The sequence below is a fragment of the Kogia breviceps genome, chromosome 10 (genome assembly GCF_026419965.1).
Source record: "Kogia breviceps isolate mKogBre1 chromosome 10, mKogBre1 haplotype 1, whole genome shotgun sequence".
Classification (NCBI taxonomy): domain Eukaryota; kingdom Metazoa; phylum Chordata; class Mammalia; order Artiodactyla; family Physeteridae; genus Kogia; species Kogia breviceps.
Window position 1 is genome coordinate 104017708 of NC_081319.1, and position 24406 is coordinate 104042113.

The window sequence follows — 24406 nt, forward strand, 5'->3', positions numbered from 1 at the left end:
AGTGACCACACGCATAATTTTAACCAGAAGAGACTTTCTTATTTCAAACTGTATAGATTGTAAATTACAGGCCAGTATAAAGTCAGTGCCATCTAGAGGCACAGAGGATAGGGGACTGTGTTATCACTGGTGACGATACACCATCTTTTCACCGTAAAAAAGAGTCTTTTCATTATTTATTGTTCATGAAACCATTTTTTAAAAAAAGATTTCTGTCTAACAAACTGCATTTACTAGGTAATAACACTTTTTAAATAAGGCACATATAACTGACATCAGGGTCATATTGACTTGATAAAATTCCAGTTGATATTTATTCTCCTCTGCAGCATTTTTCTTTTCTGCATCCATTGTATGATTTCTGCAGGAGATAAGAAACAGGGTTTAGGACAAAACAATCCCAAAAACACAGGGAGGGAGGCCATTCAAATTATTGGTTCGACTCAAGTTTCTGAAGCAGGAGTAAACAAGAGTTCCTCCCACTGTCCAAGGTAACTGAAAAGGCCATAGCAAGAAGGCTTGGAAATAAAGAAATAAAATATAGGTAATTCTTTAAAAATTGATTCACCCACTGTGACAAATATACCACTCATGTAAGACGTCACCAACAGGGGGGACTGGGTGTGGAGTACACGGGAGCTCTGTACCTACGTTGCCATTTTTCTGTAATCCGAGAGCTCTTCTAAAATTAAAACTTTATTACAAAATTGAATGTAGGGGGGCTTCCCTGGTGGCGCAGTGGTTGAGAGTCCGCCTGCCGATGCAGGGGACGTGGGTTCGTGCCCCGGTCCGGGAAGATCCCACGTGCCGCGGAGCGGCTGGGCCCGTGAGCCACGGCCGCTGAGCCTGCGCGTCCGGAGCCTGTGCTCCGCAACGGGAGAGGCCGCAACGGTGAGAAGCCCACATACCACAAAAAAAAAAAAAAAAAAAAAAAAAAAAAAAAAAAATTGAATGCAGGGGATGTACACTCCTCTGACTGAGGCCAGCATGCTAAACGACACAAAAGCCCAAAGAGCAGACTTTCACACCGTCACCGCAGAGGAAGACAAGCCAGCACAATTGCTAACCTGCTCAGGAGCCGCAGGAAAGGCTCTGGGTAGCAGGCAGGACCGCCAGGGTAAGGACCGTTGTCGCGGTGCCCTGAACAGAGCAGAGGCTTCGTGCATTTCTTCTTGATGACGTGATTCATTCAGAACCGCCTCTACAGGCACGTGCTGAGTCCAGAAGCAAACCTTGGAGTGCCGTTCTCTCCAGTGAACTTCAGAGAGCACTCAGCCATGCATCTCCCTCCTGCAGATGTCCCACACCCACACTACGTCACTAGAGGAAAGGCTTTGCCTTCATCCTTCCTGAGAAGAGAGAGGTCATCAGATAAGACCCCCACTTCTAGCCTCCCATTCCTGCCCCTAAATGCACCTGCCATGCAGCCATGCTGCAGTCCTTCACGCCCACCTCGCATTAAAAAACAAAACGTGCACCCTCTCCCGTCCAGCTCTAGGCGCTACTGACGCCCCTGCAATGATACCCTGTCCACACACTTCTCACTGAGAAATCCTCCCACGTCTCCTGTACCTTTGACCTCTCTCTGGCTCCTTCTCCTTAGTAAACATGGTCAGTTCTTCTCTTTACACAACCGTCCACAAAAGAAACGAAACTCCCTCTCGTCCCATCTCCCGCTACGACGACCCTTCCCCTCACGGTTAACCTGGTCACTCTTCCTTGGTCCTCTTAACAGCCTCCCTTTCCTTCCTCTGCGTCACTAACCGTTTCTATTCCGGGGGCCTCCTTTTCTGCTCGTGCACGCCTTAGTCTGCCGACGGCCCTAGATGAACAGGGCTAAAGCACCCACACGCGACGGAGCGTAAACCTGCATCTCCATCTCAGACGCGCACGCACGCACCTGCCCACCAGACATGTCCGTGCGCAAAGCCTCCACCTAAACATGTCCCGAAGTCCACTAACTCTCCTGACCCCCACTCCAAAACACTTCTCCCCCCGTGACCCTTTACTCCGGAGGTGGTACCAAGAAGGCAGCCCAAGAGAAATTTTCAGTGGCTTTTCCCTTTCCCTCACTTCCCCACACGCAGCCACCAAATCCAGTAAATCCCACATCACCCCTCAAGTTCACGCTTTCCTATCTGTCACGTGTGCCATTTCTTGGGCTTGCCCTGCATTGGTTCTTAGGTGATTATAAATAATCTAATCTCCTCAAATCCAGTCTTGCCCTACCCTGCTCCATTCCACGGGCTGCTATGCAGATTTCTCTAAAATGCCAAACTGATTACATCCCTCTTATGCTTAAAAATTACTGAAGACTCCTCATTCTTTTTAAACTAACACTCAGACTCCAAAAAGTTACGTCGAAAGCCCGTCAAGAACAGTTCATACCTCTCTCTGCAGCTTCCTCTCCCACTGCTCCTCCGAGCCCCAGCCACTCCACGGGACACGCTGCAGGGATCCATCACACTCTGCACCTCCGTGCCTTCAAATCTGCTACTCCCGTTACCTGGAACACGGCGCCCCCCTCCCTGCCGGGATAACTTCAAAGTCCTCTTGAAGATTCTTTGGTAAGCCTTGCACGATTACCCCGGGGATAAAGGTTTCCTTCCTCTGTGCCCTGGCCATATCTCTTTCCCGGTGCCGACTGCGTGCTGTAGACCTTCTGGTCCATCTGTCTCTCTCTACCTAGGCTGTCCACAAAGCGATGGCACTTAGTCAGGATCTTACTTTATAACAATCCTGTTTAGGATGAGGGTCCTAAGAACACATGGCATCCAATCTATATTCAGTTCAGCTCAGCCCAAACCTGTCACTGAGCAGATCATCTCTGAGCCCCAGAGACAAGCCGTTCACCTGGAGAGTGACAGATAAAGCCGGGAACTCTGATGAATACAGCCTCATCGGTCTGGCAGGCCCACTGCTTATTAATTCTTGGCTCACAGACAGAGAAATAAGTAAGAGTCACTTCTAAAAATAAGCACATCCACATATCTTACCACAGGAACTCCCAAGCCTTCACGTACCCTGAATGCAGCAGGAAACATTCTATTACGTTATTCAAATCCAACTAAAGCATTTCGGCAAATATTAAGTATTTAAATCACTTTAGAGGAAGGATTGGGATGTCTCGGTGAGATGAACAGACAGACATATTAAGGGGATAGCAGACTCCTCCAAGTGGATTTCAGCTGCTAATTTCAGTTTTTAATTTCTTTAAACAGCTAGGCCCTAAATGAAATCCTCTGCGGCTCATTATTTGGGAAGACCTGTGTTTGAAAGGGCCCCATTAAGTACAGCTCCATCCTGGGCTCTCTGTGGGAGGTCCGCTCCTGTTTTAGCTAATTGACATGGAATGGGTTTCGTCACTGCCTGGATTTCTGCTGATACACCGCACGGCGGTTAACTGCGGCGCACAGCGGAGCACCGGGGAGGGGCCTGCCAAGGCCGGGCTCCGCGGACAGCGGACCGCACCTTGCCCCGCTGCTCCCTCCTCTCCCGGGCGCCAGACTGGTGCCAGGGCAGTAATGGGAAGAGATGGGAAAGTCACCTTCGGTGACGAAAGATGCCCCCAAAACACCCTGGAGGTTGAAAAGCTACTTCTGCCAGGCAGCTGAATGAGCACTGGCTGCCGAGGGTGCTACAGGACTAGAAGCTCAAGTTCCAAGTGACTTCCGTCCAAGCTTTCTCAGGAGCCCCACCCCTGACCTTCAGGTGCAAACTCAAACAGCTCCTCACCGAACGGCACGGTCTTTCCAAATCTCCCCTCACTCAAGCCTCCACGAGCGAAAACTCAGGTTGAATATATCCCAGAGGCTGTTCAGTTCCTCAAGGATGCGTGTTCCCGAGAAGCCAGGAAGAGCCTGGGGGCAGCAGGTTACACGCCTCCACGGGGCCGTTTCCCTGGCACGCGGGGGGCTGCTCTCCGCAGGGATGGCGTCAGCCCCGTCAGCGAGTGACCTCTGCCTCCTGGTGTTCTGGACGTCCAGCTGTTTGGCTGGCTTTTATTAACTCCGACCCATGATGAGGAGTGTATTTTTCAGCACTTTTCTTCTCTTATGGGTTCTCCTAGGGGTACCAGTGGGAGAAGGAGGTACTTTCGTATTCTGCCAAGCTCTGGTCTAGACAGAGAACACACCAGAAACCTCAAAACCTCAAAGCGGGAAGTTACACGAAGCCGCACACGAACCACCTGAGAGCGTAGAGGTCTGGATGTGTTGAGGCAAAAACCAGCAGTGGTGACAACACCGCGTCCTGCGCGAACTGCTTCTCACAACAACCGCCATTTAACAGAGGAGAAAGTTCACCCCTTCTGCTGCCGACTTTAAAATCGTGGTCTCTCATCACCCTCTGCCTAGGCCTGGATGACAGATGACACAGAGAAAGAGACGGCACTTTCCTCTTCCGGTGGCTAAACAGCTCATTTGTGATATCGGTGGGTGAAGCATAACAGGACCCAGTGAGGCTCTGTCTAAATTCTATCACCTCCTCTCAAGGAAGATGACAAGAGACACACTACTAACCAGTCCACGGAATTTCCGTGGACTGGTTAAATTTAATTTTAAAGAAATGTTTAAAATTTTTTTTTAGCAGTGGCTTAAAAAAAAATAGATCAGACCTAAAAGGTAGGACCCACGAGGTCACTGATTCATGCTGATGATACACAGGTAGACGTACCCTTAACCAGGCATCTATTTTTCAGATAACTATGGTGGGGGCGGGGGGGCGGGGAGCGGTGCTGACACTTGCCGAGCGTCTCCAGCTCATCAGCCACACTCAGGAGTGGTCCTTGTGTCAACTAAGGAAACTGAGGCTCCAAGTGGCTGAAGACTCATCTCAGGTAGCAGACAGTGAGGTGCAGAGCCAGGACTGGACTCCCCGGAGCTGGTGTCATTTCCAGAGTGACAGGCACTGCTCCCAGAAACATTTTCTGTAAATGATGCCAAGGCCCACAGCTGGCCTCCAAGAGCCAGCCACCCAAAAGTTCACGTCCTTTACTCAGTCCCAGTTGGCGAGAAGTGCACGATTCCATGCTTCTACACTGTCATGTATAAATGAAGGCTATTCACTAGTAACTGACCAAGTGGTTTACGAGGAGTGTCTAAAATGCGGCATCTCTAGAACAAAGCTGAGGAGTTATCAGAATTGCCTAGGGACTCTGGGTGTCCACTACAGAGTCGGGCTGCCCAGGACTGGGATGGGTAATTCTGTGTCCACTGATCTGGGCCACGGGGCCCTCAGGCATTTGGTTAGACATTATTTCTGTGTGTTTCTATGAGCACGTTTCTAGATGAGATTAACATCTGAATCAGTTGACTGAGGACAGCAGAAAGCCCTCCCGACGTGAGTGGGCTTCATCCCATCTGCTGAAGACCTGAATAGAAGAAAGGCTAAGAAAGAATTCTTTCCCTCTGCCTGACTGTCTTTGGGCTGGGTCACCAGTCTTCTCCTGCCTTCAGACTTGGATTCAGACTGAAACTCTACCGTTGGCCCTCCTTGATCTGGACTTCTCAGCCTCCATGAGCAACTGAGTCACTTCCTTATAATAAATCTCTTAGTATAAATCATCTCATCTCATCTCTCTCTCTCTCTCTCTACACACACACACACACACACACACACACACACACACACACCCTATTGGTTCTGTTCCTCTGGAGAATCCTGATTAATACAAATGGACAACAGCAAAAACCCCTGGAACACATTTGAAAAGTTGGAATCATCACAATTCACAAGAAGAAAATTATCGCTAGATCTTCAATGGTGTCGTGGGTTGGTTGTAGATTTTGAATGCTGGTAGAACCTTTCAGCCAAAAATTATTATTAGTTGTATTGTTATAGACGAATTTATTGTGGGTTGTTTAATAAACACTACACCATACGTGATAGAATCAAATCTAACAACTAGATGTTAAAATTATACTTAAGGGACTTCCCTGGTGGCGCAGTGGTTAAGAATCTGCCTGCCAATGCAGAGAACACGGGCTCGAGCCCTGGTCCGGAAAGATCCCACATGCCATGGAGCAACTAAGCCCATGCACTACAACTACTGAGCCTGCGCTCTACAGCCCGTGAGCCACAACTACTGAGCCCACATGCCACAACTACTGAAGCCCATGTGCTCTAGAGCCCGTGAGCCACAACTACTGAGCCCATGTTCCACAACTACTAAAGCCCACGCACCTAGGGCCCGTGCTCCGCAACAAGAGAAGCCACCGCCATGAGAAGCCCACGCACTGCAATGAAGAGTAGCCCGTGCTCGCCTCAACTAGAGAAAGCTTGAGCGCAGCAACGAAGACCCAATGCAGCCATAAATAAATAAATTTATATTTTAAAAAATTATATTTAAGACACTGTAGTTCAAATAAGAATCATTTATACCACTACTGCCAAAGCTGATGGACTGTATTCTACATGGACTCAATGCCAAATTCCCCACAAAATGACACAGGATTGCTACCACAGAGTTCTTTCTGCACTGAAAAGGTGAAAGAGTTGGGGCAACTCAACTGAGGGGTCTTTCCCTTTATCTAAGAGTCCATGTCCTAAAAATATTGAGAGATATATCACCCTGGATAGATAATTTGGTAGCCCAAATTCCCTTTGATAAACAGTCTCTCATTCAAGATCCTTTTGTGAGGAAGTTATTTTTTCCATTTGTCTGGAATAAATCCTTCTCTGTTTTAAGCCTTGGTCATGAACCTTAAATAATACACATATCAAATTACTAAACCCTAACATGGGTCACCTCCTCTTGGGTGTGTGGTAAGATCTGTTCCCCACAAGATCCATGCTCTCAACTCGGTACCTGAGTCCAATCGCCAGGTAGCTGTCTGCCTTACAAGCTTTCTAAACATAGAACAACTATTGCCATTTTTTGGATCTGGAATGTTCCCTGCCCCAGGAGAGAGGCTCTCAGACTTACACAGAAATCTTTCCTTTGGCTTCCCCAAATACACTCGACCCACCCTCCAGCTCTAGGCGGCCTGTGATGCTTAACTCCTGACTTCAGCCTGATCCTCGAATCACCCCGACAGCTAACATCCGGTCATTCCCAAGTTAGGAGGCATTCTCTGCCTTCCTACGGCTAACTTAACCCTAGCATCTGCTGTTCATGTAACGCGCCACCAAACACAATCCCAGCACGGCAACGTGACCCAAGAGAAGTGTCACAGAAAAGCAGCAGAAGTGGGAAGAGAGAGCGGCTGAGAGAATAAAGAAGAGGTTTTTCCAACTTACTACAGACTTAGGCTGGGAGTCAGCAACGTGGGGACTGAAGTGGCTCCTTGACACTCTCTTCTAATTTCACCATCTAATCCGGGTGCCTATAGCACCTCTTAAGCTACGTATATACAAAGTGTGTGTGTATCTGCGGAGGGTGTCCAAACCTCTCAGCAGATCCTCAAACGGCAAAAGAAAAATGTTGGAAATCGTTGCGCTGATGAAATGCTATCAATTCACACACAACATAGTACAAAGTCTCTATAAAGCTGAAAAACAGCATGGTGTTTAGATGCTGTATCCAGTTTAAGAAAACCCTACTTTATCTTTCGAATTCATTCACGTTAAGAAGTTTACAACTTCACAGAGACCTACCCCAGGCGGAGTCAGGAGCATGACGTCAGGCGAAGCCTCAGAAAGAGGCTATTTCAAGTACCTGATAAAGGGCGCGCTGTCAGCTAAGAGCAGGTGTCACCTTGCACGTCCAAGGGTAGACTCAGGGATCTGGACACGCAGTCCGACGGGATGTGAGCTTCACGGGCTGCTGGCCCGTCGGAGGCCGAGGAAGAACACTCCAGCCCGTCACCGCCCACCGGCACCGACCAAGCTGAAGATGTGAAATTCCACCACCATCCACACAGCGGCTTCAGGAATGGGCACCAGGCCAAGAAACGTGGTTTCTAGCAAGGTGTGAAGTCTACCGTGAAAGAGCGTAACATCGCTGTGAAATATTTCTGCTGCTTTCACACAACGCTTGAGCTAGTACAAAAAATATTGTTATTGTAATTATGTGGACTCGGTAAAACCCAACGAGGCCCTCTTGGCCTCCAACAGCGAATGGAGACTAGACATGGTAATAGTTTTCTTGAGACCCTGGAGGGCTGAGATAGAAGACATTCATCTGTTTCTCTCTAGATGCTGTGTTGGTTCAGAAGCATATGAGCTTTTACCCTTCAAACCATCCCCCATCCTTTATACGCCCCATGTACGAAGAACCAGTAACTAGAGGGCTTCCCCACCACCTAAATTATGTTCAGAAACCTTGAGTTAGCATCAAGGACTAACGTCTTTGCCTCCTTAAATGTGACCTTCCCTAGCCACTCACTGGTTGGGGGAATAACAGCCTGTCTCCCTGAAGCCTTCCAGATACTCAGGAAAGGGAGCCGGCTGACTGTTGCCTCTCGGCGGCCACAAATCAACCCTGCGTCGACTGCTCGCGAAAACTGCATCGGGCCCTTTAAATATTCATCCTCTGCCAGCTGGCGCAGTGCTGAGCTGGCCCAGCAGAGGTGCCGCAGGGACCCTGCGGGCGGCCTCTGGCTGGATCCCTGCGCCTGTGCAGTGCGGGGCGGGCAGGGCAGCCGCCCCCCCACGGCCGCCCCTCTTGGGCCGTCTCACAGCACAGTGCTTCCTGCAAGACACCTCCCCCGAAACAGCTTCCCCTGGCACCTCAGAAGCAGATTTCCAGCCAATTCCAGAGGGTGGATGTCCAGCGATTCCATCTGCGTGAAAGCACTACCAGCTTGGTGCCCCTCCGGGAGCCACAGGCAGGGGTGCGGGGGTCGGATGGGGGGAAGCCCCCTTCCCTTGGGGCTCAGCCTCAGGCTGGGGGCGTCAGCTGCTCCTGTGGCTGCTAGTTCCACGCCCTCCAGAGCTCTCTTCTTACCCGCCAACCCCTCGTCCCCCGACTCTCCGTGTCACACTTAATAATCCTGTACATCCAGCTTTGCCCCGATCGGGTCGCAGGCGCTCCCTGCCTTGCAATGCAGCCCCGACTGATACACCTGCTCCTCGGGAAGCCTGGGGCGGGAGAACGAGCTCTGAGAGGGCAAAGATGAGGGGTGAGCTGCCACGTTCCGCACAGCGACGCCGGCAGAGGACGAGGGAGGCGCTCGAACACCACGCTCACCAACTGCTCCTCGGCGCGGGGCCCCGGGTTAGGGAAAGGCCGAGGCCCAGCGAGGAAAGAGGGGCCTGTTAGGCGCTGACTGGCCAGGTGGAGAGACCAGACACACACAAACGAGCAGCTCCGGGCAGTGCGTGCTCACAGCTCCCCGAGGCACGGACACTACGCCACGGCTCAGTGTCGGGGCCCCAGGCTGAGAGGCCATTCGTTCCGACCGTGTCATAAGCAAGAACTAATCATCTGCACAGGCCCTGCGCCACAGAAAACAGAGACCGGCTCGCTTTAAACCCCCCTCTGCCCCCCAGTAACGGGGTGTTACCCAAGTCCAACGGATCGTGGGTCCTGGCTGTGACCAGCCGCCTTTTGCTTCACTGTTAAGAGATATAGCAGAGTACACATTTGGGTGGAGAAAAAGAATTTTAAAAAAGAAAAGCCATTTCAGTGTAAGGGTGTCTCTGACAGGGGGAGTCCTCCCTAAAAGATTTTCAGGAAGATATTAGGGAAACATGGTGACTATAATCTATCAAGGCCAAATAAAAGCGCCTTCAATAAAGCCCACCCCACATGAGGCTATTAAGGAAAGCCAATCACCACACGGTGGAGAATAAAACCTGTCACTCACTGAAGGACAGAAGAGTGATTCGGGGTAGAGGGCAAGAATGAAGAGACTGTGCTCGGACCACCACAAGACTGACAGTGGGGGAGCCCGGGAACAGCAGCCGGGAACAGCAGGGCTCCAATGAACCATCTGCAAAGTGGAGAGAGCATCAAAGGGAGAAAAATAAAACTTTCTGCCGATAAATGAGAGTGGTTTTCCAACAAGGATGGACCACGATGGAGGCTAAAGGGGTTGTTTGTAATGAAGGATGTCTACTCCACCAGGACTGAGCCACTGCAGACAAGTCTACAGGGGGAAACGGGGAGCAGCAGTGATCACTTACATAAAGGGGGCGGGGTGGGATATGAACTTGGCACAGACATCGTGATGAAGTAGTATGTAGCAGTCGTTGTGGTCAAAATTATAACAAAAGCTTACTTCTCAGGACTTCCCTCGTGGCACAGTGGTTAAGAATCCACCTGCCCAAGAAGGTCCTGTAGCCGTGACCGCGGCTGAGGCTGGCGGCCAGGGCGCCGGCTGCCGCTGACTGGAGAGAGAATCTGCCTGCAGACGTCAGCCTGGGTCAGCCGCCGCCGCCGCCGCCGCTGTGGGGTAAACAGCTAAACTCGGTGCCCCTCCAGGGCGGGCACCATGCTGTACTCATCTTTACCCCCAGCATCTAGCAGTGTTGGCGTGTAGTAGGCCCTCAAGAAATGTGTGTTGAATGAACGATGCCTGTGACAAGCAACTGGACTTTATTCTTTCCTGACCTTTGCTCCTGTGACACACTCTTCCTGGCTGACACTGTCACCCCTTCAGAGCAGGACTGCTCTTCTCTAGGGAAGCTGGAAAGGAAACAGCCATGGCCAAGGACATCCTGGGGGAAGCAGGGCTGCACTCTGATGAGCTGAACAAGCTGTGGGTGTTGGACCCAGAGGTTACCCAGCAGACCACAGAGCTAAAGGAAGAGTGCAAGGACTTTGTGGACAAAATTGGCCAGTTTCAGAAAATAGTTGGTGGTTTAATTGAGCTTGTTGACCAACTTGCAAAAGAAGCAGAAAATGAGAAGATGAAGGCCACTGGTGCTCGGAACTTGCTCAAATCTATAGCAAAACAGAGAGAAGCCCAACAGCAGCAACTCCAGGCACTAATAGCTGAAAAGAAAATGCAGCTTGAAAGGTATCGGGTTGAATATGAAGCTCTGTGTAAAGTAGAAGCAGAACAAAATGAATTTATTGACCAATTTATTTTTCAGAAATGAACTGAAAATTTCATTTTCTAGCAGGAGGGCAAAACAAAGAAAAAAAACCCCACAACCCCCAAACCAAAAAAACCTCTGCACCAATCCAGTGACTTGACTAACGACCCAAGTGTGTTGTGTGAGATGGTGTGTGAGGAATGCAGCATCTCTGAAGGCAATAAAACAAATCTGGGGGAACTTGTTTCAGACGTCAGTGCCTATCTGCAGGCGAACACCCAGAGGCCATGGTGGTCCAGGTTCTCACCTCATGCATTCTCAGTCTGAACTGAGCAGCCTATAAACTTTTTTTGTAAATTCACAAAGCTCTGGAAGGAAAAGCAATAAATTATTTTCAAATGGAAAAAAAAAAAAAGAATCCGCCTGCCCACGCAGGGGACACGGGTTCAAGCCCTGGTCCAGGAAGATCCCACATGTCGCGGAGCAACTAAACTCGTGCACCACAACTACTGAGACTGCGCTCTAGAGCTCATGAGGCACAACTACTGAGCCGATGTGCCACAACTACTGAAGCCCGCGCGCCTGGAGCCCGTGATCCACAAGAGAAGCCACCGCAATGAGAAGAGTAGCCCCCGCTCTCCACAACTAGAGAAAGCCTGCGTGCAGCAACGAAGACCCAATGCAGCCAAAAAACACAAAAAAAACTAATAAGAAAAAAAGCTTACTTCTCTGTACACCTTCATTTATCTCTCCTATGAAAACATGCTCCTTTGTTTCTGTGTGAATATTCATGAATCATATTAATTATAAAATATTTACAACTTCTCCATAATATCACCACATCTTCAGTAATTAAGACCAAAAGTTTTGTGTTTCATAGACCAGTAAAAGTTTCAAAAAATTCAAGGCAGACAAAAGTAAGTAAATAAATTTACCCCAAAAAAAGAAAGAAAGTGGGGAGGGGAGAAGGGGGAAAGGAAGGAAGGGAGGAAGAAACGTAGCATTTAGAATTTTTTTTTTTACAATAATGAAGACGGAACTAGGCAGGAAGGAAGGCTCAGCATGAATAAACTATCACTTGCACAAGTGTATGTAATAGAAAGACCCTGGATAACACTGACCCGGAGGAAATCATCAAACAGGGATAGAGATTCAGAGGAAACAAAGCCTCTGCAGCCAAGAGTGGAGAGCAAACTGCAGAATGTCTGCCCCTGCCCACCCCCTGCCCACCCCGTGCATTCGCAGGCCCCCTGCACAGGGCACCACCAGCGACACAGGACAGGCATCTTCCAGAGACCAAAGGAAAGTGGAGCTTCTTCAAGCACTGGTCCAGGTGTGTACTTTTTAATTAATATATTTAAATCAGATTAAATAGGTACAGGATTCATATGGGCTCCCTCCGGTGGGTCCAGCAAACACAGGAAATCTGCTATCTTTTGCAAAAATAAATGTCTCAGGCTTCCCTGGTGGCGCAGTGGTTGAGAATCCGCCTGCCGATGCAGGGGACACGGGTTCGTGCCCTGGTCCGGGAAGATCCCACATGCCGCGGAGCAACTAAGCCCGTGAGCCATGGCCGCTAGGCCTGCGCGTCCGGAGCCTGTGCTCCGCAACGGGAGAGGCCACAGCAGTGAGAGGCCCGCATACCGCAAAAAATAAATAAATAAATAAATAAATAAATAAATAAATGTCTCAATGAATGTTTTCAAAAAATTGTTTTGAAGCTATAGAACAGCTGTTCTCAAACTTTCCAGTCTCAGAGATCCTTCTACGCTCCAAAACATCCATAACATCTTGATTCCTTTGCAAACACTGATGACACCTGTGCCACCCCCACTCGCCCTGCCTTCACCTCACAGGAAATCACTGTCTTGCTTTTGGTGTTCATTGTTCCCATGTACTTTTTTCACACCTACCTACATACTTATGTAGCACATATTGTTGGCATATTTTGAAATACCTATTAGAAAGATATCCTAGTTTAGTGTCACTCATAATTTATTTGCTTCTCTCAACGTTTTAGTAAAACCTCATCCAAGTTGACATGGGTACCTCTAGTTTATTTATGTTAACTGCTGTGAAGTACTCAATGTACAATTAGAGCCCATTGTCCTTTATTTGTAACACTTAAAAGAAAAATGCCAGATCCTAGAGAGGACAATTTGAGAAAGAAAAAAAAGGGGGGGGAAAACTACCAAATAACTCTACAAAGTGGTGGCAACTCCATACACTCCCCGTCGAAGGGTGTAAGATTTACGGTTCCTCTAGATACTCGGTATCGTCAAGATTATTAAGTTTTGCTAATCTAATCGGTTTGTAAGAATATCTGGTTGCTTTAATTTGCATTTTCTTATTTACCGATAAAACCGATCCTTGTTTATTGGCTGATCTCAGGCCTCTTCCATCAACAGGCTGTTAATGTTCTTTGCCCATTTTTCTTTCTTAAAAAAAATTACACGCGATGGATTTATAAAAAGTGTATGTCATTTTAAATGGTAATAAAAGCACATACATGGCTGCTCACCACCCATATCCATTTTCAGAAAAGAGAACAGTACCCCAAACTTTACGGCCCCTTTCATGCCCCTACCTGATCACAATCCCCTGCCCCTCCTTGTAGAGGTAACAACCAAACGTAATGTTTAAATTATTCCCTTGCTTTCCATAACTTGTCCACATGTGCATGAACCCCCAAATAATACATTGGTTACTTCTGCCCATGTCTTAAACGTTACATAACTGCAATCATACAATGTAGGCTTTTAAAACCTCCTTTGCCTAATGCTACTTTCTATATCCATTCATGTTAATGTATCTGGTTGTGATTTATTCATTTTCACAGATATATGAATACCATATACTGATGGTGCTGTGAACATTCTCGTCTATCTGCTGACAGAAGCACTCAAGACGCACCTGAACTGTACACTTGAGAGTGGGGTTCCAGCTGCGGGTTTTATACTCCCTCGGAGCATTCTCACGGCTCCACAGATCAGCCAACTCTTGGTATGTCAGATTTTTCCCTACTGGATTCTTTTTATCATACTGAGCCCTTTCTATTTTATCAACACTAACCCTCTGTTAGTTATATGCACAGCAGATTTCTCCACCCAGCCTGATCCTTGCCTTTTAACTTCGTGTAAGAGTTCTTTTATTAGGTGTAAGTTTTACCTTAACGCAGTCAACTTTAAAAATTTTCTTCCATTAAGGATTTTTCTTGTTTAGGAATTCTCAATTTAAGAGACTGTGCTCTACCCCCAAGGTGATAACAATAATCTCTGATATTTTCCTCTCAAGTTTTGAAGACTTCCTTTTCACAAATGGATCGTGAAACCATCCGGAGTTGAATTTTGCATTTGGTGTGAGGTAGAGACCAAGGCTTCTTTCCTCTACAGACAACTGTCTCAGAGTAATTCAGGTGGAACCCATCATCCCCCCGCTTATTTCACATCACTTCCATTTCATAATGGAAACGAACTCCCAAATATGAGGAGCGCTGTTTCAAAGCGCTCTATTTGACTGAACTTGTGCCAGTGCGAAGCCATCTTCGCGACTGGAGCGCCATGAGGCTTGACGGCCGGTGAGGCGCGTCCCCTTACACCGGTGCTCTTAACTTTTCTTCTGGCTATTTGTCAACTTGCTCTTCCCATAAATTTGAAAATCAGTCCTTCAACTTCTCCAAAACACGCAGTAGACATCTTTATTAGGTTTATGGTGAATTTCTAGATTGATTTTGGGAAAGCTATCATCTTCATGAATCTAGGAACATGGTATATCGTTCCTTGGTCTCTTCTTCCTTTCCTTTGTCTCTTCTTCCTTTACGTCTTTAATAATATCTGATAATTTTATCTACAAGTACCTTGAACATCTTCTGCCAACAATGATAGCTAGATACTTCGAAGTTTTAGTTGATGTTATGAATAAGATCTTTATTCCATTTTATTTTCTAACTGGCTATTACGTGTAGATAAGAAATATATCTTTGTATATTGTCTTTGTGCCCAACAGCACTGCTGAACTCTCTTATTAGCATTAATAATTGATCTGGATATTCTATTCAATTTCCTAGGTAGCCCATCATGTCATCTATAAATGAGGCAGCTTTATCTCATGTTTCCCAATGTTTAGACCTTCATTTCTCTTTCTGGTTTACTGCATAAACTAGAACCTCCCACACAGTGATGGCAAGTAACCCTGAATTGTTGCTAATTTGATGGGACTGTTTATGATTCACCACTAATTATGATGTATGCTGTGAGTGCTTGACAAATATCATTCATAATGTTCAGGAAGTTCCCTTCTGTTCCTAGCTTGCTAAAAGTTTTTATCATAAGATATTAATGTCACCAATGCTTTTTTAACGTCCTAAAACATTAAATGCCACCAAATTATTCTCCCACATCTACAGAGGTGATCACGTGCTTTTTCTCCTTGTATCAGTTAATATCGTATAATGTAATACGTGCATAGTAATAATGCGGTAGGACACAATACTCCAACAAATTAAATTTGCAAACATTTCATTTAATAATTCTGTACCTGGTCATTAAAAATGAGAATAAAAAATAAATAAATAAAAAATTTAAAAAAATGAGAATAATCTGTGTTCATAAAGATGAAACCTCTAATATTATCTTTTTAATTTAATTTGTTATTAACAAGTCTAGCGTGAAATGAGCTTGATAGGTCCTCTTTTTCTATTTTTTGAGAAAGACTACAAGTCTTTCAGATTTTATAAAACATCACAGTAAAATCACCTCAGAATGATGGAAGACAGGCTATTAATTCTAGATTTAACTGGTTTCAGTTTTCTATTGAACGTAATCTGTGCTCACGCTCTAGTGTTTAATATCTCCTGCCTCCCGTTATTTTTTTAATCTTAATTGTTGTCTTCCCCGTGCAACCAGGGATCTTCTCGTGACTGTGTGATACCTTCTTACAGACCTGGATCCCAGTTCATGTGCAGCAAATTTTTCTTTTTTTTTATTGACAGACTGACTGATCCCAATGTTTTCCTTCAGTCTCTTTCTTCGAACTTTTATTAGGAAAATTTCAAACACATGCAAAAATAGAAAGGATAATGTTGGATTCATCATGTATCCAACACCCGGCTACAATAATTGACAATTCATGACCAATCCTCTTACGTTCATCCCCAGACACCTACCCCCCATTATTCTGAAGAAAATCCAGACATCATTTTGCTCACACGTATCTCAATACGTATCTCTGAAAGAGAATGACTGTATAGAAATATACTGCCATTGTCATATCTTAGAAAGTAAAAATAAAGAACTCCTTAAATTCAAATATTCAGTTAGTGTTCAAATTTCCAATGGTCTCAAATCTTTGTTTCTTGAAAGATGTTTTCTCTTGATAGGATCTACACATTATGATTGATTGAGATCTGTCATTTTAACCTATAGGCATCATCTACTGTTTTTCCCTTTTGTTTTCCTTGCTTTTATTTGAAGAAACTGAACCATTTATCCTGTAGAGCAGTGCTTCTCAAACTGTCTATGGTAAAAAGACAGTTTTAGATTTCTAATCGGTCTCGAAATGATATACGGTGCTACTGCACAAAACCACCACCCAGACTGAGCTCATGCAGTTCACCAAGAGCATCTGGGAACACCTGGACCAGTCTGCACGCAGATCCACCGAAGTCCTCTGACAACAGGCTTGACTACGACAGACTAAACATTTCTAATCACTTCCTTCTGATTCTTGTACTTATTTCATTATGCAGATCTCATCTTGAGGAACATTGCTGTAGAATTTTGCCAGGCTGCATTTTGCTTATCACATCTACACGGTATAGTTTAATGTGTTTCTCTGTATCTCCTATAAATTTGGTTGTTGGATCTAGCGATTTGAACTGATTTAGGTCCAAAGTTTTTGGCAGGACTTCATAGGTGGCGTTGTATTCTCCCACTAGGAGACGCGTAAGTCTGGCTGCCCCTCTTTCTGTGATGGTAGTGGCCACTGGTGAACAGTGTAACCACCAGGACTTAATGTCAAACCTCCCTAGTCAAGCTGGTTCCCACGGTTTGTTCTCTGGGGGACTCCTAAGGCAGTTCTCCTCTGCTCAGACCCCGGCTTCCCCCACTGCCTCAGTTTGTGACACAGTGCAGATGTGCCAGCCAGCAGTGACGCGCTCAGCGAGGCCCTGTCAGCCGGGCTGGAGGGGAGCTGTCTGGTTTGGGATTCTGCTCTTCCAGGGGCCGTGTCTGTTTTCTAAGTCTGGGGGCTACTAAAAACTATACAATCTACTTCCCACTTTTGAGAACAATGTTGTTTGCTTTTAGCGGGGTTTTAAGTTTTTTTTAATAATATATTTAAAACGAAATGTATGGCCCACACTTTTCTTAGCTGCATCCCGTCCATTGTGCTTTCTTAATGTTCACTGTGATCGTACAACTTAAGTGGGTAGCGACCAAGTTCCTACATAATAATGTGACTATTTCCCCCACACCCGAGCAGTTTGGAGTGAGTATTTTCATTGTTGGTGAGTGATAAGTAACTTTTGATACATCCTAATATTTCTCTTTAACCCATGAATCTAAAGTTGTGAATTTTTAGATGGCTGAGGATATGGAAACTTTTATTATCCTTTCCTTACTGCTTTCTACATCAACTACATTGTAGTCAGGCATGGTTCTATTAATGTCACTGATTAATGTTACTGATTCTTTGACATTTGTTTACGACTTCAACCGTCAACTAGTACATGGGCAACTTTTTTTTTTTTAATAAATTTATTTATTTATCTATTTTTGGCTGCATTGGGTCTTCCTTGCTGCGCGCGGGCTTTCTCTAGTTGCGGCGAGCGGGGACTACTCTTTGTCGCGGTGCGCGGGCTTCTCACTGCGGTGGCTTCTCCTGTTGTGGAGCACGGGCTTCATTAGTTGTGGCACGTGGGCTCAGTAGTTGTGGTGCACGGGCTTAGTTGCTCCTCGGCATGTGGGATCTTCCCGGACCAGGGCTCAAACCCGTGTCTCCTGCATTGGCATGCGGATTATTAACCACTGCACCGCTAGGGAAGCCCCTTATTTTTTTAAGTTATTCCATGTGACTATACACCTCCAGCTCTTGGGTACAGGATTTATGTATATGTCTGTCTGTCTGTACAAACACAAAGAAATACACACACACACAGTTACAGAATTTTTAAAATAAACATAAATCAAGCCTGTTAATCATATTTTTCAGATTTCCTATATCTTTACTCATTTTGTCTGCTTAATCCATTGGTTTTTGATTGAGGCCATTTAAATTCTTCTACTATGATTATGCGTTTGTCAAACTTAACTTTTATTTCTTCCGTTTTGGTTTCTACATTACGGCTATGATGTTGGGCACATTAAAATTCCCGAGTCATAAAGCGTCCTGGTCGGTGTATCATCCCCCTTTATTCATGGCTAATATTTTTCCCATATATTCTAGTCTATCTAATATTAGTAATTGCTTACCAGCTTTCCTTTAGTAAGTATTTGCTTGATATATTTTTCCTGCCCTTTACTCTCAACCTCTGGTGTGATTGTTTCAGGCTTCTCTAATTAAAAAATGTTCAATCTGATAATGTATGTCTTTAAATTGGTAAATTTAACACATTTATATTTGTGAATAATGATACATCTTAACTTTTGTCGAAACACAAAAGGGTTTTATTCACAATTAATAGTTAAATAAAATATACATTGTCATAGTTCATCCATTTCTGTGTTTACCCTTGTTCCTTTACCCCACACCTCTCTATGCACTTTCCTCCTTGCTGAAATATACCATGTAGTGATGAAAACAATGATTACTGAGATTATGAAATAACAGGAAAACTTTAAAGGATGACAATATAGTTTTGTAAATTATATATGTAGCATGATTAAAACTATTGAAAAAAATCCTATTCATAGGGTAATAAACTGAAAGAAGGAAACGAATTTTTTTGAGATTTAAGATTAGGTCAGACTTAGTACCGACACTTTAGCTGAGGCCAGGAAAACACAAAAGTCCACTCCTATCTCCCCCACCCCGTTCCTGGAACTAAAGTCCCGCTTGGGTCCCAAGCAGCTCCTCTATGAAAAGCAACAGGCCCCAGCAGAACAGGTGAAGTTCAGGGTTGACTCTGCCACCAGCTGGCTGGGTAATACTGGGCAAGTCGCTCACCTACCGGGGCTTCAGATTCCTCGTGGTTGAAGAGGAAATAATCTGTCTCACAGGTTTTTATTACGAGGAGTAAGCGAATCACGGCACGTGGAATTACTTTATCAAACTACATTCTTAGACACATACGTGTACGTGTGTGTGTGTGTAATCTTTCTGACCAGAAGCAGAATATGCAGTCACATCATCTGAAAATGAGCCACGCCTGCTCCCCGCTAAACTGGACCAGACCCCGCACAAGTGTGCGACGAGATGATGTTAACTCCCTACCCGCTCCCTGCTTCCCACCTTCTAAGGGAGCCTGGAGTTTTTCCGCCACTAAAACACCACAGCGTGTCTCGCAGCCTCCTCTCTTCCGCCATTCCCACGGCGTGCAGGCTCACCAACCAGGGAGCACTGTCCTTTCTCATTTTTGTAATGAGATAAACTGGGCTGTGCACCTGCCACTGCCGTGACCTGGACACCCTGTCATTGATGTCACACCTCCACTGGCTCATTAGCTGTAGGTGACATTCCATCACTTGGTCATATTTCCCAGACTTTGACCTGTCTGTCCATTTCCCTTTTGTTTCCTAATAAATCTGTATCCCTGTTAACAGTTATTACTCCTAACATAGAAAATAGTCAGCTTTTCCTAGTAGCAAAAGCACTCATCTAAGCAGCTCTGGGATCAAGCGTGGATGGCCTTTTGTGTAAAGCTAATACCTATTTCTGAATTATCACGAATTCCCAGGAAGATAGCACATCCTGAAGCAAATGGTCCTCTCCTAAAACACGACTCATTTAACACAACAAATGATGGTTACTTATCAGCCTAAGGATCCTATACTGTTCCTGCTCATATCTGACAACCCACTTACCTGGCGTTTTCTGGGAAGGAGTTTTGTGACAATTATTCCTCATGTTTCAGTGAACATTTCTGGAAGAAGTACTAAAGGAGTAATGCCTCATTAATTCCATTTGTTTCTCACATAAAAATGGAGACGGTTTTAAAATATGTTAATGAAAGACAAGTGATATTGCACTTTTTTAGAAAATAGATTCAAGCTTTAAGGAATATTCATAAATTGCCCAAAAAAAACAAAACAAAAGCTGTGCACAACATATTAGGATGTCAGCTAACAGATGCAAGGAGTTGGGTGCTTTTGAGAATGGCCAGAACATCAGATTTCCTGATCAAAAAGGCTCTATTCATCCAAACATATACTTCAAGAAGGGCAATAATGAAGACGTCTCAAAAAGAAAAAATGTACAGCACCCACAAGTGTAAAGCAGGGGACGGTAAGGAGAGAGTGTGGGACAAGAAGACCGCTTACAGCCTCAGCCACTAAACCACCAGGCCCCGGGCTACCTAAGAAATTCATTCGTGCCTAACACCGGGAACACGTACTTAACCTCTGCCAACTGAGATCCGGGGTAACCAGACCACGGGTCTCAGGGCTGCATCTCGAGTCATCCGGGATTGGGGGTGAGTGTGAGCCACTGACTACACACTCCTAAGGAGAAACCCAGAGACAGGCAGGTCGGGACTGGAAAGAAAAGGACAGACACGAGGAAACAAAGGCCTGCCAATTCCTGCGGCCACTGACACAACACATCAGCCAGAAAACACTGAGCTCCGCCTGCACAGAGGACGCCACCCAGGATGGATAACACACGGGTGCCGAACACGGTCAAGGACCCCGTGGGGCTTGGCCGAGATAAACCGCAGTGGCCTCCATGAGACCACACAGGCCGTCCTCCAAGCCCGGGAGGGGCCGTACTCACCTGGTGCCGGGAGAAGAGCCGCACGGCCTCCAGCTGGTGGAACACAGGGTAGTGCTGGGCGTCGATCTGGTCGCGCCGGTACACGTCGCCCACCACCAAGAAGGCGTCCAGCCCTGCGCGCAGCAGGTCCCACTGGTGCGCAGACGTGTGCGCGCGTAGCATGTGGGTCGCGTTCAGGTAATAGCTGTCGCCCTTCTTCCGGCTGGGGTGGTCGGCCGGGACACGCAGGCTGTCGAAGTTCTGCCAGGTGGTGACCACCGGGGAGAGGTCGTCATAGACCGAGAAGAGGGGCGTCCCCGAGCGGCCCACGTACCGCGAGTAGAAGTGCTGTTTCACCCTCTCCTTGACCAGCCACAGCGGGTGATGCGGCCGGTTGTGCAGGTTCCTGCCGACCCTGGACAGGACCTTGCGGGACAGGTTGCTGTAGTCGTCCTGGGGGTACGACCTGCCCAGCAGCTCCACCGCGCCGCGCGGGGCCCCGGGGGCTCCCCGGGCGGCGGGCTCCGGGGCAGTGGGCCTCGCGCCCAAGGCCTGATGCTCAGGGCCTCGGCAGACCCCGCTGGCCCTCCTCGCCAGGTGGGCGCGCACCTGGGCAGCTCTCCTGAGAGCCCAGCCAACCATCGCAGCAACGCCTTTCACGGGTTCTGGAAAGAGCACACACATAAGCACCAGTCACGTTTCACTCTGCAGAAAGTAAGGCGGGGGGGGGGCCCTGTCTCCCACCAGCTCCCCACCACCCCACGGATGTCTGCCTCCCCCTCCTCCACTCAGACAGAACAGCCAATTAAGGAAATCTGCCCAGAGCGGCTTATATTCTCTGCTCTACATCAAGAGAATCATGAACGTCCTGTTTAGATCCCGAATCTCTAGGTGTCCTCCCCTTGACGTTTAGATCCATGAGCGTAAAGAAAATTTCCCTTATCAGGTCACATCATGTCCTGGACCCCTCACGTTGAATAAAATTATCAACATGATGACTTTCTTTCTTTTTAAATTTATTTTATTTTATTTAGTTTTTATTTTTTGTTTTTGGCTGCGCACAGGCTTTCTCTAGTTGCGGCGAGCGGGGGCTACTCTTCGTTGCGGTGCGCGGGCTTCTCACTGCGGTGGCTTCTCTTGTTGCGGAGCACGGGCTCTAGGCGCGCAGGCTTCAGTAGTTGTGGCTCACGGGCTCTAGAGCGCAGGCTCAGTAGTTGTGGTTCGCGGGCTTAGCTGCTCCGCGACATGTGGGATCGTCCCGGACCAGGGAATCGAACCCGTGCGCCCTGCATTGGCAGGTGGATTCTTCGCCACTGTGCCACGAGGGAAGTCCCATGACTTTCTTTTATTTTGACTACTCTTGGGGGTCTCATTCCTTAAAGGAAGCCCATGATTACATCCAAGTCTCTGAAGGGTGGAAGGAGAGTGTCTGCCCATTTCATCCTCATAGCCACCAAGCTCTGCTCACTCCTGACACAATGAGACGCTTCTGGATTAGTTCGCCATATTGCAAGACGACGACATGAACAACACTTTTCTCTTGGATGTTTCCAATAAAATACACCAATTTAGGTAATGGTTATTTTTATGTGATTCTTTAAAAAATAAAAGTGAAAAACTTAAGGAAATATTACACAGAGTGATAGACTATACCAGTGGACAGCTGAAATTATTTTTATAGATGCAAATCTTTTCAGTCCTCACATCTGGTCATGTCAGTTAAACTTAACACCATCGCAGGACCCCATCAATTACATGTTGTCTCTTTTGTAAAAGAGCAGCTTTCTACTGGGCACCCACAGGAAACCAGGAGCAGGACCAAACTCACTTGGGAAGAGACACAGAGCAGCCAAGACACAGCGTATTGAGCACATCTCCTTTTTAATGCCCAGAATTTAATAAGAAGAGGACCAGACTTCACAGCTGGAACTCACTCATAGGCTGTTCACATCAAAAATGAGGTGACAAAGATCCAACTATAGCGGCCCAAACTCTAAGGTACAGGGAGTGTTAAGACAACACTGAAGGATTCTGGATACTTCCCTGCTGGCCCACGAGCAAGTTTAAATTGACTCGGGGATCTCGGGCATGAAGACCTTTAGAGGTCAAATCCCTAGGTTCATAAAAAGTTTACCATGAACTTAAATCTGCCAAATACAACTTCTAAAACTTGGCATTTTTACCCACTGGGCTACTGTAAAGCATACAATTAGGTAGCGATTTGACTTCCAGGACTCTGCGATCTTACCAAGAAAATACATAACTTCATGCTAATAAACTGCATTAGGAGGGAATGACATTGCTCCAAGCAACCATCCGAAGCACACCTGGTACGCACCCGGACAGCACAGCCCCCTCAGCTTATGGAACCGAGACCTCCCAGATCCGAGTTAAATCACACGTGACACCTGGGGAGAGCCGTCTGAGACGGCCGTCACGTTAGAAGCTTTCAGAGATACCCAGAAACTCTCTGGGTTTATTCATTTACGGCACTATTTTGTCAGAGCTGTTGCGAGAAGTGTTTTTGGCTGCACTTCAGCGGAAATCCATCTCCCCCTTCACAGTGCTCAGTGGCCTGTCACTGCAGTGGATATAAATTTTAAATATGCCCGTGCCGCCTCTTGCGTCTCAGCACTAAGTCACGCTGGTAGGTTGTGAGCGACCCAGCTCAGTGCCCTTGGCAAGACACAACAAGCATCTCTCCCTTCCAAAGCCATGTGCTGTCACCAAGCTCAGGACTCTGTCGGGGAAGGCAGTCCGGAGGCCGTGCTCGTGGGCTGCCAACCTCCCTTTCTTCTGTCTCTGCTCCGCACGTGCCCGTGCCTGCCAGCACCCCCAGGCTCTGCTCCCACCCAGGTGCCCCACCCACACGTCCCTTCTTGGTTCTCCCGACCCCACCCGTAGCTTGCTACGGAAAGTTTACTTTTTCCTTGTCCTTGTTTTCAGACTTTCGCATCTATCTGCTCAGCCCTCATCTGTCATGTCTCCCCACCCAAAACAATTTGTTGTTTTTTTATTATCATCTCTTACAGAGAGAGAATAATGACTATGCTAGATTTCCCACTGCTATCTGAGAAGTAAAGGCCTTTCTTCTTTCCTCTGTCAAGTTTCTCTGTGAGAAAGTCCATCTGGAAAACACAGGAGACCCAGAAAGATAATATGCCGACATGGTCCTGCCTCTATGCAAAGTGGTTTTCCATTTCATCCTTCCAACAGCTCTGTGAGGCAAGTATTACTCTTATTATTTTACAAAGAATCTAGGCCTCAAATCGATCTTGTAACTTGCAAACGCTCATACATCTACCTGTGGACAAAGTTCAGAACTCTGAGCAACTCAATTATTTCTCAGTCAAAACAGACCCAAGGGGCTTCCCTGGTGGCGCAGTGGTTGAGAGTCCGCCTGCCGATGCGGGGGACGCGGGTTCGAGCCCCGGCGCGGGAGGATCCCACGTGCCGCGGAGCGGCTGGGCCCGTGAGCCGTGACCGCTGAGCCTGCGCGTCCGGAGCCTGTTGTGTTCCGCAAAGGGAGAGGCCACAACAGTGAGAGGCCCGCGTACCACACACACAAAAAAAACAG

General features: G+C 46.9%; 1 protein-coding gene and 1 pseudogene across 17 annotated transcripts in view; one reads left to right on the forward strand and one right to left on the reverse strand.

Annotated features, from left to right (window-relative positions):
• The window catches only part of FARS2 (phenylalanyl-tRNA synthetase 2, mitochondrial), a 454626-nt gene that overhangs the window by 362144 nt on the left and 68076 nt on the right, over positions 1-24406 (reverse strand). For all 17 annotated transcript variants that reach the window (XR_010835187.1, XR_010835186.1, XM_067006818.1 and 14 more), the window contains one exon: positions 20851-21494. Coding sequence is in view for 15 of the 17 variants with exons in the window: in XM_067006808.1 (XP_066862909.1) it covers positions 20851-21494 (644 nt within the window). In the remaining 2 variants the exon portion in view is untranslated. The remainder of the gene's footprint in view (positions 1-20850; positions 21495-24406) is intronic.
• On the forward strand, positions 10486-11332 carry LOC131764598 (intraflagellar transport protein 20 homolog pseudogene; annotated as a pseudogene).